This window comes from Pogona vitticeps, chromosome 6, assembly GCF_051106095.1.
Source record: "Pogona vitticeps strain Pit_001003342236 chromosome 6, PviZW2.1, whole genome shotgun sequence".
Taxonomy (NCBI): Eukaryota; Metazoa; Chordata; class Lepidosauria; order Squamata; family Agamidae; genus Pogona; species Pogona vitticeps.
In genome coordinates, this window is record NC_135788.1 from 110,308,935 (window position 1) to 110,323,338 (window position 14,404).

General features: G+C 45.0%; 1 protein-coding gene across 1 annotated transcript; it reads left to right on the forward strand.

Annotated features, from left to right (window-relative positions):
* The first annotated feature begins 6,559 nt into the window (after positions 1-6,559).
* Positions 6,560-11,620, forward strand: LOC110081854 (uncharacterized). The gene is made up of 2 exons (XM_020798937.3): positions 6,560-7,487; positions 10,492-11,620. The coding sequence occupies exon 2, from the start codon at positions 10,535-10,537 to the stop codon at positions 11,291-11,293; it is 759 nt and encodes a 252-aa protein (XP_020654596.2). The 5' UTR covers positions 6,560-7,487; positions 10,492-10,534; the 3' UTR covers positions 11,294-11,620.
* Positions 11,621-14,404: the final 2,784 nt, after the last annotated feature.

Below are 14,404 nucleotides of genomic sequence, written 5' to 3' on the forward strand. Positions count from 1 at the left end.
TATCCCAATTCCAGACTTGCAACTAACATCCAATAAACAATATTTCTTATATGAGCAGAGGAGAAGTCTATCTCAGAGGCAGCTTTGAATCCTGCTGTGATTCAGACTTTGCAGGTTATATGCATGCAAGTGCCTTCCCCAATTACTGCTGATTTCACACTGCTTTATCTTACTTTAATAATCTGCAATGGGAGCTCTGTGACTTGCAGATGCTTGGGCTTTGTGACTCTAGGGCAATGGTGGCAAACCTTTTTGGGCCCGAATACCCAAATGGGGGGGGGGGGGGACACCCAGGTGGTGGTGGCAGAACTGGAAGTGGTGGCGAAAGGGGGAATCCCGGGCATGGAAGTGCCTTGAGACCCCACTCTGGATCTGCCTCCAGTGCCAGCTGCTCCAGATCCTGGCCCGCCGCCCATCGAAGCGCCAGTTTCACATCTGCAGCCGCCTCCTGAGGTTTGGCTGGGGGGAGAGTAGTGATCTTATGGCTTGTGTGCCTGCAGAAAGGGCTCTGTGTGCCAGTTGTGGCACTCATGCTATATGTTCGCCATTGCTGCCCTACGATAAGCCTGGGTTTTATAAGGTAGTGGCTGCCACTGAGCTATCCAGCAATCTGTAGGTGAAATACTGTAACAGAATTTACCATTAGAGGGGAAAAGAGTACTGTATCTTCCTGGCTCATTGGTAAGTACTAGGCTACACAGCACAAAACATTAAAGCAATGGATTCCCAGTGTGACTGAAGCAAACATGACAATCTCGCTCCTTATAAGCAGTGAGTAATGCTATGAGCTCTATTGAAAATTTACAGTTCCCAATTGTTATTCTGACTTTGGTTGTAAAAGTCAGAGAAAGGGCAGAACTGGGAGGCAATTAGATTAGGCAACTGGGTATATTACAGGGTATTACAGGTTTCCAAAGGGATTTAAGTAGAGATAGATTTGCCAAACAAAAGAGGAACCCTGCTGTAAATGTGTTTAGTCGTTTAGTCGTGTCCGACTCTTCGTGACCCCATGGACCAGAGCACGCCAGGCCCTCCTGTCTTCTACTGCCTCCCGGAGTTGTGTCAGGTTCATGTTGGTTGCTTCGCAGACACTGTCCAGCCATCTCATCCTCGGTCGTCCCCTTCTCCTCTTGCCATCACACCTTCCTAACATCAAGGTTTTTTCCAAGGACTCTTTTCTTCTCATGAGATGGCCAAAGTACTGGAGCCTCAGCTTCAGGATCTGTCCTTCAAGTGAGCATTCAGGGTTGATTTCCTTTAGAACTGATAGGTTTGTTCTCCTTGCAGTCCAGGGGATTCTCAAGAGTCTCCTCCAGCACCACAATTCAAAGGCATCAATTCTTCGGCGGTCTGCTTTCTTTATGGTCCAGCTCTCACTTCCATACATCACGACAGGAAAAACCATAGCTTTGACCATTCGGACTTTTGATGGCAAGGTGATGTCTCTGCTTTTCAAGATGCTGTCAAGATTTGTCATCGCTTTCCTCCCAAGAAGAAGGCGCCTTTTAATTTCAGGGCTGCTGTCTCCATCTGCAGTGATCATGGAGCCCAGGAAGATAAAATTTGACACTGCCTCCATATCTTCCCCTTCTATTTCCCAGGAGGTGATGGGACCAGTGGCCATGATCTTAGTTTTTTTGATGTTGAGTTTCAGACCGTTTTTTGCACTCTCCTCTTTCACTCTCATTACAAGGTTCTTTAATTCCTCCTCACTTTCTGCCATCAGAGTGGTATCATCTGCATATCGGAGGTTGTTGATATTTCTTCCGGCAATCTTAATTCCAGCTTGGGTTTCTTCCAGTCCAGCCTTCCGCATGATGTATTCTGCATATAAGTTAAACAAGCTGGGGGACAATATACAGCCTTGCCGTACTCCTTTCCCAATTTTGAACCACTCAGTTGTTCCATGACCAGTTCTAACTGTTGCTTCCTGTCCCACATATAGGTTTCTCAGGAGACAGATAAAGTGGTCAGGCACTCCCATTTCTTTAAGAACTTGCCATAGTTTGCTGTGGTCCACACAGTCAAAGGCTTTCGCATAGTCAATGAAGCAGAAGTAGATATTTTTCTGGAACTCTCTGGCTTTCTCCATAATCCAGCGCAAGTTAGCAATTTGGTCTCGAGTTCCTCTGCCTCTTCGGAATCCAGCTTGTACTTCTGGGAGTTCTCGGTCCACATACTGCTGAAGCCTACCTTGTAGGATTTTGAGCATAACCTTGCTAGCGTGCGAAATGAGTGCAATTGTACGGTAGTTGGAGCATTCTTTGGCACTGCCTTTCTTTGGGATTGGGATGTAGACTGATCTTTTCCAATCCTCTGGCCACTGTTGAGTTTTCCAAACTTGCTGGCATATTGAATGTAGCACCTTAACAGCATCTTCTTTCAAGATTTTAAATAGTTCAACTGGAATGCCATCACCTCCACTGGCCTTGTTGTTAGCCAGGCTTTCTAAGGCCCACTTGACTTCGCTCTCCAGGATGTCTGGCTCAAGGTCAGCAACTACATTGTCTGGGTTGTCCGGGATATCCAAATCTTTCTGATATAATTCCTCTGTGTATTCTTGCCACCTCTTCTTGACGTCTTCTGCTTCTGTTAGGTCCCTTCCATTTTTGTCTTTTATCATGTTCATCTTTGCGCAAAATGTTCCTCTAATATGTCCAATTTTCCTGAACAGATCTCTGGTCTTTCCTTTTCTGTTATCTTCCTCTATTTCTTTGCATTGTTCATTTAAGAAGGCCCTCTTGTCTCTCCTTGCTATTCTTTGGAAGTCTGCATTCAAGTTTCTGTAACTTTCCCTATCTCCCTTGCATTTTGCTTCCCTTCTCCTCTCTGCTATTTCTAAGGCCTCGTTGGACAGCCACTTTGCTTTCTTGCATTTCCTTTTCTTTGGGATGGTTTTCATTGCTGCCTCCTGGACAATGTTACGAGCCTCTATCCAGAGTTCTTCAGGCACTCTGTCCACCAAATCTAGTTCCTTAAATCTGTTCTTTACTTCCACTGTGTATTCATAAGGGATTTGGTTTAGATTATACCTGAGTGGCCCAGTGGTTTTTCCTACTCTCTTCAGTCTAAGCTTGAATTTTGCTATGAGAAGCTGATGATCAGAACCACAGTCAGCTCCAGGTCTTGTTTTTGCTGACTGTATAGAGCTTCTCCATCTTTGGCTGCAGAGAATATAATCAATCTGATTTCGATATTGCCCATCTGGTGATTTCCATGTATAGAGTCGCCTCTTGTGTTGTTGGAAAAGAGTGTTTGTGATGACCAGCTTATTCTCTTGACAAAACTCTATTAGCCTTTGTCCTGCTTCGTTCTGAACTCCAAGGCCAAACTTCCCTGTTGTTCCTTTTATCTCTTGGCTCCCTACTTTAGCATTCCAGTCCCCTAGAATGAGAAGAACATCTTTCTTTGGTGTCAGTTCTAGAAGGTGTTGTAAATCTTCATAGAATTGTTCAATTTCAGTCTCCTCAGCAATGCTGGTTGGTGCATAAACTTGGATTATTGTGATGTTGAATGGTCTGCCTTGGATTCGTATTGACATCATTCTATCATTTTTGAGATTGTATCCCATTACAGCTTTTCCCACTCTTTTGTTGACTATGAGGGCCACTCCATTCCTTCTACGGGATTCTTGCCCAGAATAGTAGATATGATAATCATCTGAGCTGAATTCGCCCATTCCTGCCCATTTTAGTTCACTGATGCCCAGGATGTCGATGTTTATTCTTGCCATCTCCTGTTTGACCACCTCCAGCTTCCCAACGTTCATAGATCTTACATTCCAGGTTCCTATGCAGTATTTTTCTTTGCAGCATTGGATTTTCCTTTCACTTCCAGGCACGTCCACAGCTGAGCATCCTTTCGGCTTTGGCCCAACCACTTCATTAGCTCTGGAGCTACTTGTACTTGTCCTCCACTCTTCCTCAGTAGCATGTTGGACGCCTTCCGACCTGAGGGGCCCATCTTCCAGCGTCATATCTTTTAGCCTTTTGTTTCTGATCATGGGGCGTTCTTGGCAAAGATACTGGAGTGGCTTGCCATTTCCTACTCCAGGTGGATTGCGTTTAGTCGGAACTCTCCACTATGTCCTGTCCGTCTTGGGTGTCCCTGCACGGCATAGCCCATAGCTTCTCTGAGTTACTCAAGCCCCTTCGCCACGACAAGGCAGCAATCCATGCTGTAAATAGCAATATAAATGTTCCCACATCCTCTTTTAAAGAGGACAATCCTCTGTTTGAAAGGGTGCCAGGGAGCCATCTCATTCAAGTTTGAATTACAGATAAAGAACCTGAAGTAGGGAATTCAAGGATCTGGAAGTTGCCCATCCATTTAACATAACTTGGAGAAGGTTCAGCATATAGGTTGATCACTAGTCACTGTCTTTGCCACTTCAGTGAGATCTGGTGGTAATTCTGTTCAAATTATGAAAAATATTTCTGATATTGCATCTGTACTTATTAAGTAGTATATGCAGCGTTTCACCAATCAGTGATCTATTTTTAATGCACATGTCATTTGTATCTGTGTGATGACAAGTAAATGACTACCCTTCTATGGAAAGATGCAGGGGAGTTTGTAAGAATGCCAGAACATTGCTTGGAAACCACATGAACAAACATGATTTCAACATTAAAATCTATACTTAAGATTAAAAATAGGATTCTAGTGCCTGGTCATTATCTTAGTGGGTGGAGGAAGTCATGATGGTTTGCATAGCAAATAAACACCTCACCCTAAACCTATCGCATATCCTCAGCTTACCCTTTCCCTTTATGGATGTGCAAGGAAGAAGAAAGCATGTATATTCACTACAGGACATTTGTGTTTTCCTCTATATGTTTTTATATGTATTAAGTGTGATGTAATAGAGCAGGTGGAATTGCATTCACATGACTATTAAGTAAGCTATGCCAGTCTCTAAGGAAAAATCCAAAATCAGACAGTACTTTTATTAAGGCAAAAAAATGCCCCGGCTTCTGATCTTCTCTATTTGCAAAACGAAACCATAGAAGTCCCAGCTTTAGAAATGGAGCATGTTAATTCTGTGCACAGACCTCAGTTAGGGGGTTTCTTAATTCCCATGCCATTTTAATAATAATAATAATTACATATCATCAAGTCAGTTCCAATTTATAGAGGTCCCAGGGTTTTCTAGGCATAGAGTACTTAGAAGTGGTTTAGCATTTTTCTTCTTCTGACAGTTCTCTAACTGTTCAGTTTGCTCAAAGCTACACAGAATGGCTCATTTCCTGGGAGGCACCACAGTGGGGAATCAGACTATTGACTTCTGGCTCCACAACCAGGTACCCAACTCACTGAGTTACCCAACCAGCCCATGTCACCCTACCTGTTGATAAGCTATAAATTTGGTGGTCTCAGCCCATCAGTTATCAGCTATTACAGTATCACTTTTGATGCAGGTAATCTAGACAAAAAAGTGAGTACAGTAGAAAACTCTTAAGCGTGGAAAAGGTGAAGACAGAAGGGGCAGCCTCAGAAGACAGTATTGTGGAATCAAGAAGCAGCTTACATGGTTCGAGTAACAGGATTCCGAATCAGTTGCAGGGGAGGGACATAAGGAACTTTTCTCACTATTAGACCAACAATGCCATATCTTTGACAAATGCCTCTTGTTGCCCCCTCCTCCCACAAACGATTCTTAAGTCTCTGCTTTGCCCATTTATCCGTGCTACCGTACTCCAGGCAAGGGGGCTCTTTTGGCTATTATCAACTACCCTATAACCGATACTGAAATAGCTACTAGTGGGGAGCAGACATTCTGATGTGGAGCAGAAACAAAGTCCTAGCGATGTGGGACAGGCGTTGCTTGGCGAATGTCGACTTTCTCCCAGGGAGGACTTTTCCATGCTGTGCAAATTTTCACCTGATAGGTCTCCATTCGTTGTGTGGAGGAGGAATGTCCTCCATGAGTCTACGTGAGGGGGAAGTATCGGAGAGCAGGACTCCTGGGTTCCTCGGACAGAGCGACGGCCGGAGGGGACAAACGGCCAGGGCACCTGGGTTCTCGGTAGAGTTTTCATCTGCCCTTTTGTGCCTTTTTCTCTGGAAATGGAGCCCCATTGAAATAGGCAGACGGCTCTTAAAAAGGGTCCAGCCTTAAAAGAGAGATCCCGGAGCACAACCGCCAGGCTACCTGGCCGGGAGCTCCTCGCTCTCGCTCACTCCACGCCGCGTGGCTCGCTCTTGCAAAATCTCCAGGGATGGAAGCGAGACGTGAAATCTTATATTACATTACTTCCTCCAAGAAGGCAAAAGATTCCGGGGCTGCGCAGATATGAAACTCTTCTTTTTGGAGAAAAGGCGGTGGAGTACATCAGGGGAGGGAGGGGGCTGGCTCCAAGTAGGTTAAGAAGGGGTGGGTGGGAGAATAACGGATCCCTCAGTCCTGAACCAGGCTTGTGAGAAATCTTTTCTCTCCCCCCCCCCCGCCGCGCGCCCCCATTTCAGTCTCCACAGAAGCAATGTTTACTCAGGAACGTCTTTAGCATGAGCCGGTGGGGAAAACTGATGCGTTTCCGTCAGGACTCTTTTCACTGTGACACCCACTCCTCCTCTTTCTCCTCCTCCTCCTCCACCACCTCCAGCTTACTGACCCCCCCCGCAGGAAGATCTAGGTAGAAGCGCCCCCCCCGCTCCGAAACCCATCCTCTACACAGAGATCTTCCCTTCCTCCCTTCATGTTTCTTCTATTCCCCTTCCCTTCAGTCCCCCCCCCCCGCTTTTTCCCCCTTTTGGGACACTAGGAGCTGCTAACCAGCAAGTGATGCGGGGCGGGGGGGGGGGCAGACATCCTGATCTGAGTCCCCACTATTGATTTGAAGGGGGGAGCTAGCTGGAAACTGGCACCTTTGGGCAGTTATCTCTGATTTGTCTACTTTGCTAACCCTAAAATGGGTGACTCCTTTTAAACTGACGTTTGGATGCCAGCTGCTCCAAAACCTAAGACGAATAACGGGTCTGGACCTTCTCACCTATGCCAGGATGCATTGGCCTTACTCACTGTGCCTGCTGGATAGGTGCCATCTATCCCTTACCATTTTTTCATATGCATCTCCAGTTCCTGTGCCTTGGGCAACTTTGCTGCTTCTTGGATTGGTACTTTGAGCTCAGACTGCTTCTGCTTGCCTGTCTGCTGTGCCAGGGTGGCATTCCTCAATTGTCTCTTCCTCCCTCTTCATGATAACATTGGACTGTGGCCACATTCTGCCAGTCACACCCCAATATGCACCCTAGATTTGTACTGCTAACTGTTTCCCTTGAATCTTTGCCACCTGGTGCCAACTAACAGAGCCCTCACAGTTTTCGGAAAACCTCTCCCGGACCGTCTCTTCCTCCTTGATGTTCCTGTGTACTCCCCACCACAATGGTAGCAAAAGGCATGCTCTGAGGCCAGGCGCATCTTGGCAGGAGACTGTGGTGTAGAAATGACAGCTGAGGTGGAGATTTGGGAACATCGCCTGAGCAGGGTAAGTTTGGGGCAGGGTGTTGGGTTAACTGATTTTCCTGGGAGGTGGTGTGGACTGTGAAAGGATGTAGCATAGGTATTTGCCAAACTATTTCTGGGAATGTAATGCCAATGCTTAGGTTATCTGCATCTCTAAGGCTAGGAACGTGGAAAAGCTGTTGCATAAGCTAATGAAAGGGTTGTGTTAGGTTGGCCAGATGAAGAAAAGGACAAGGTTTCTATATTTTAACTGTTGTGTGAAAGAAGGAATTTCAACAGATGTAATTTCCTCTGCTGACTTTTTCTGTTCCACATAATTTTTGAAGGTCCAGGGGTCCTGTTCCATATGGTTTATTACAGCAGTAGGTAACTCAGTTATCAGCTCTGAGGAACTTCCAGGCCCCTCTCAGAAAGCTAAACGTGCAAAAACAAACACAATCTGTAACGGAAAGTTACTAGAAGCCCATCAGAAATTGGTATTTTGAGTGTACTAAATGGTGCATTGGTGGTCCATAACATATTTGAAAGGTAAACCACCACTCATGGAGGTTTCCACGCGCTGCAATTTAATTTTTTTTCCTCTGGAAAGAGTGGGCCAAGAGATGGGAGAGGTCTGTAGAAACATCTGAGGAGGGCATGTTGTTTACCTCTCGTCTATTGACTCCTCATTGCTTTCCCCATGCTGAACAGGGAGAGTTTTAGGGTTGTGGGTGGACCTAGTTGATACAGCGCAACTCAGTTGATAGAGTTACCAAAAGTAACCCTATATTATCCACAAATGTTGGGATGCACCAAGACTTTTTGCCCACCCCACCAGGGCAATTCCCCTATATGTTTGCTTAGTGGCACCTGGAAAAGACCCTGATGCTGGGAAAGTGTGAAGGCAAGAGGAGAAGGGGACGACAGAGGCTGAGATGGTTGGACAGTGTCATTGAAGCTACCAGTATAAATTTGACCCAACTCCGGGAGGCAGTGGAAGACAGAAGGGCCTGGCGTGCTCTGGTCCATGGGGTCACGAAGAATCGAATACGACTAAGTGACTAAACGACAAATGGCACCCCTCACAGCATTTCCACCCTGGAACTGTGACCATACCGGGTTAATCCTTTTACCCATGATAGCTTATCTTGAGTGTCTCTATTTAAAGGACTATACCTCTATACACCAGACACTGGGGGTGAACTCTGGGGAAAACAGTGTTGCTCAATATCTGCTTTGTAAACTTCCTAGATGCTTTTGTCTGCCTTCAGATGGATAGTGTGGTACAATGGTTGGAGTCCTGGGCTGGGATATAGGAAACCTGGGTCTAAATTCTTTTTAGGCCATGAAAAACTCACTGGGTGACCTTGGGCTACTTGTGCTGCCTTAACTCGGGCAACCTCAGAAAGCTGTTGTGAGGTCAAAGTTGCGATGAGCAGAGCCAGGGCTGCTGCTTAATTGTCACTGGAGAAAAGCTAAGAGTCACATGTTATAAAGAAACAGGATGTTGGACCTGATGGTAGCCTATCACAAACTGAAGAAAAGAGATAGTGCATAATCCCAGCCTCACCTTAGATACTACATTTGCTGCTCCAATCCAAATAGCTTTGGAGATAAAATGAAGAAAGTCCTCTTTCCACTGAAGCAGAACATGGAAAAAATATGGTTTTAGACTGCAACTCCCAAAATCCCCAGACAGCATGGCAGCATTAAAGGATTCTAAAAACGTGTCTATATCTAAAAACATAATTTCTTCAACCTCTGGTCTAAGATCAGGGGTTGTTAGAAATTTTGGACAAGCTGTCCCTGGGAATTAGCAAATATTTGGTTGCCAGTCCTGTTATTCCTTGAGGTCAACATATTTTCTCAACTCATCCCATTTCATCTTTTGAGGTTGGTGATCTATGTAATTCTCTATGTCTCCTTCTCTAGAGCAGGGGAAACACTGCCCAAAATCCTGTTGCTTAGTGTAGTGCATTGCACTAGAATAGGACCACTGATTAGATGGAGATTTGGTGAGTCAGTTCCTCCATATGTTTCATTGATTCATCTGGGCCTATTCTAACTGTGACTTACTTTAAAATAGTGAGGCACCTCTTCATGTTCAGCCCATGATATGCATTGAGTTTAGTGCTGAAAAAGTGAGAAACGAGTATATCTAATAAAACAAATCACTATTATTGCTAAATAAATGTGCCTAAAATCATAGCCTTAGATTGAATCCTATGTACGCTTACCTGGAAATAAGACCTAATGAAAAAAGTAGCTCTTATTTCTAAGTAAACTTGTGTAGATAAAGCTGCACATTTATTAATCAGAGAAGGCCAAGTGTAATTGCTATGGTGGCAAAGTAAGGAGGCACTTATTTATTTTGCAAGTGTAATTTGGATCTGCTGTGCTAGTGTAACAAGGGAGTGGGTAATAAAATACTGTAAATGCCTTCTAATGGGTTGTAAAGGTAAAGGTAAAGGTTCCCCTTGACAATTTTTGTCCAGTCGTGTCCGACTCTAGGGGGCGGCGCTCATCCCGCTCTTCAAGCCATAGAGCCAGCGTTTGTCTGAAGACAATCTTTCTGTGGTCACATGGCCAGTGTGATTTAGACACGGAACGCTGTTTACCTTCCCACCGAGGTGGTCCCTATTTATCTACTCGCATTTGCATGCTTTCGAACCGCTAGGTTGGCGGGAGCTGGGACAAGCGACGGGTGCTCATTCCATTGCGTGGATTCGATCTTACGACTGCCGGATCTTCTGACCCTGCAGCACAGGCTTCTGCGGTTTAGCCCACAGCACCACCACGTCCCTCTAATGAGTTGTAGACTGTATTAAATTACAGGCTTCTCTTCAGTTTTTAAAAAGACACCTCTGTTGCAAGTTGTTAATGTGTTAATTTTATTTACACTGATTAATGGAATGATGAGGTGAATAATCAGCTACAATGCTTTAACTAGCAACAACTTAACTGTAGTTTTGAACGTTGCCAGGGTAATATTAATTAGAATCTTCTATTGCTTTTGGCCAGTTAAAACATTTGCTTTCTTATTGTAGACTAGCCATTCCACCCCAAGGGAATACGCCTGAGGAGGGACTTATGGAGCTGCAGAGGCATTCAAAGTCTATTGGAGATCCCTACAGACCCCCAGAAACCTTGGAACAACCCTGTCGACAAGAACCCACAAATGATGTAGGACAGCCCATAAAGCTGGAGCTGGAAGATGAGGAAGGGGCAGTCCAAATGTCACCACCTAAACTCTCTCGTCCTCCAATGCCTTCTCCTGGCAGTGCCCTTCTGCAAGGTTTGAACGGGTTGCCAGGAGCAGGCAAGCGAACTCACATTCCTGGAGGGACAGCATCGGACCTGGAACAAGGTGAGCCCTCCCACCTTGGGCGCTACTTGTTGATTGACAGTCAGGGGCTGCCATATACTGTGCTGGTGGGGGAAGGTGTGGGGTCAGCAGAGGGCAATGAAGGCGGGAGTGGAGGGCCCTTGCGTAAGGTGTACAGCTGCCCTGTCTGTTCAAGGACATTTGAGTACCTGTCATACCTGCAACGCCACAGCATCACCCACTCGGAGAGCAAGCCGCATGTCTGCCGGGCCTGTGGGAAAGCCTTCAAGCGCACCTCCCACTTGGAGCGCCACAAGTATACTCACTCAGGGCGGAAGCCTCACCAGTGTCCTATCTGCCAGCGCAGCTTCCGGGATTCTGGGGAGCTCTCGCACCATCAGCGGGTCCACACGGGCGAGCGGCCCTACCAGTGCGAAGCTTGCCACATGCGGTTTGGTGAGCGCAACACCCTGCAGAGGCACATTCGCCGGAAACACCGCCTACAGCTCCTCCCTACGCCATAGAAACCAGGAACTTAAGTTTCTGCTACTGAGAACTGGCATAAAGACCTTAAAGATCAGCCCGCCAGGCCCTGCTAGCATCCATGCATGCTTGTGGTCATCTCAGCCTGCGAAGTATCTGACCACATTTTATGGACTTGGTACTTTCACACCTGTCAGACCCTAACTGATCCAAGAAGAAATCAGGAATGGGGAACCTTTTGCCCAGCTATGCCACAAACTACCTGGCATGCGAAAACCAGCTTGCTAAATCCCAGCATGGACACCTCTTGCCTTTCTCATGCCATTGGGGCCTGGTATAAATGCCTGGTCCTACCACCTTTTACAAAACTTAATCCCAAATCATGCCTGTCTGTACTGTCTTAAATCTGGCAGGGAGATTCTTTCTCTCTTGCTTTGTCTTCACCCTGGCCTGGTGACTATTAATCCCTCTAAGCCATCCACATCTAGCATGGACCAACGGGTGCCCATTGCTGCAACATAGAGCACAGCCCCGTGGCACCTTAATTTTGTCACTTTGTCCTGGGGAGGAGGCCTTTTTCTCATGTTCTGGCTACATGGTGGAGAAAATCCAATAGACCTTGCTCTGCACACAGGGCACAGAAATGTACTCGCTGTGTAAGCCAGAAGAACATGCTATCGTTCAGACTTGCTATCCATAGCTGTTAATAATCCTCCTTCTCAGTTTTGCAGATCTGGTGTTGAAATGTACCTGGTGCTAACCTAGAACCCTTCATCCCTTTTGTATATGCATTGATCCACAACACTACCTGGTTAGGTGGGCCTGATAGAGAAACTCGGGCATGTTCATTTAAGGGAGATCTGGTTTCTGAGCAAGATAACTTTTGGTTTTAACTGGTTTGGGGGCAGGAGGACTAATTAGGGCAGCTATGAGGATTACTTTCTGGTGTAGAGTTTTAAGACAGAATTGCAAAATGAATTAGGCAAAGGACTAACCTGTCCAGTGCAACTGTCTCAGTGGGTAGTTTTTAATGTTAATTTAAAACCCGAGATCTTGTCTCAGTAACTCCTGGGCCCAAATTTATTCTCTGTTCCACTTTCTATGTCATAAACTATACAATACAATCCTTTTGGAAGGGATTGTCACTCTCAAATTGGCCTTCTCAGGCACACTAGACGCTGTTCCAAGACCTCCATACAGAGCACGTTTCCATAGTCTCTCGAGACTGAAGGATGTCTACTACTACAATCCTTTTACAAACATGGTGGTAGGAGGCTAGAAATTGTATTTGAAACCAGAAGTTGGAAAAGTTTGGAATATAGCTCGCAGAATCCCACATCCAAGCTGGCTGAGATATTCTGGCAGTTCTGGGTGTGGTTTTTTTTAAAAAGAAAACCAAAAAATAAAACATATTTCCAAAGTGTTTTCTTTGTGGAGGAAGAAACTGTACTACTTTCCTCAGCTTACAGGGGAGTTATGTCCCTTTATTTTTTTTGTTACAGTCACATTACTGTAGAATAGTAAAAGACAATGGTTTGCACTGAGGTTTAAAGACAGGATGTGTTTCATGGCATCTCTTTGACCCCTCATTACAAGTGGTGCTTCAGATGTTTCTGTTTTGTTTTTTAAGAAAATTGTAAAGCAGAAAGTGCGAGCACTGACATATGGGAAATATCTTCACTCTCAGGCTTTAATAGTCTCTTGCTTCCAAACTTTTCCAAGTTTTTCCAGTGAAAAAGTGTTGATGATTCTACATTCCTGCTGAAAGCTGTTGGTCCTGTTCATCCAGAACCCAGATTAGAGTGTAGACCCACCTGCCTTGTTATCAGGCCTTCTAGTTTTGATTCTTGCTGCCCTTACGTTAGATTGTTGGAGTCATTCCCAGCAGCATCCCAAAACTGTGGGTGAGGATCTATGGGCTTGTCGATTTAAACTGCATTTCTGTACCAAAATAAAATGTTGGCTTCAACCCCGACTTTCACACTATGACGTATGCACGAAGAGTGTATTATGGTTTCATACAATATTTAAGAAACAGAGTATTTCTTTGTTCCTTAACTGGGAATGGGTGAAGAGAAATATGCAGGAGAGATTGATATAAAGGCACGTGTTCTCAACTACCAGACAGACTGCTGGCATTTCCAAAGGTTGCCAGGGAGATCCCTGGATTATGTTTCCTCCACTTCATATTTAGTGTGGAATCCTAGATCTGTGTGTGTCGTCTTTTTTAAAAATATTAATTAAAAACTATTCTCTGTGTGTTTTGTTCATCTTTGTGCGCTACACAAATAAAGTAATGCTGTGTTACATCCATCTTGTAGATCTGTTGACAGGATGTACTTCCTTCTGCAGGAGTTTAGCATCAAGAAGGGTATCTATGGAGTACATGACTTTTAAAATATGCTGCAAGAGTCCTTTCCCCCCCAGGATGTTGGAAATCACTTGATTTCCTTGAGAGGATGTTCCAAAGGGGGAAAGACAGATTTTTAGGTCAGTGGTAGAGCACATGCTTTGTGCGTAGAAGCTCTTGGGCAGCGCCAGGTATAGTTGGAAAGGACTGAAACCCTGGACAGCCACTCCCACTCAGTATTTGCAGAACTCACCTTGATGGACCAAGGGTCCCACTTAGTATAAGGTAGCTTGATGGAGGAAGAGGAGGGAGATGTACACAGAAGTCATATATACCATATTCTTTTTTTTAAAAAAAAAATCTAAACATCTCTTAAGAATCTGCTGGCTTACAGCTCAACATAAAACAAATTAGCAACATATATAGCATTTGTTTTGCACAAATATCCTGACTCTCAGGCCTTTTCCAAACCCAAACAATTGTGTTTTGTTTTATATAATTTTAAAAACACAAATATGATTATCTGCAGGTTGCAGAGTTTCACACAAACAAACACAAGTGAAGCATTTAAGAACAGTGTAAATTGGGACATGGGCATTTTTTTCCAAGCCTGGCTTATACATTTGGAAATATTTCACTGCAACCAAAATCTTGCTGAGGGAAAATTTTCGAAGGATGGGGCTAGTTGTGGAGGCATGAAAGCAGGCACATTTTGAAATCCAAAACCTGCCCTTTGAAAACAAGAAGAAGCAGGGGTGCAAAGCAGACAGACACTGATCCAGAAGAAGCATCTGGATACAGG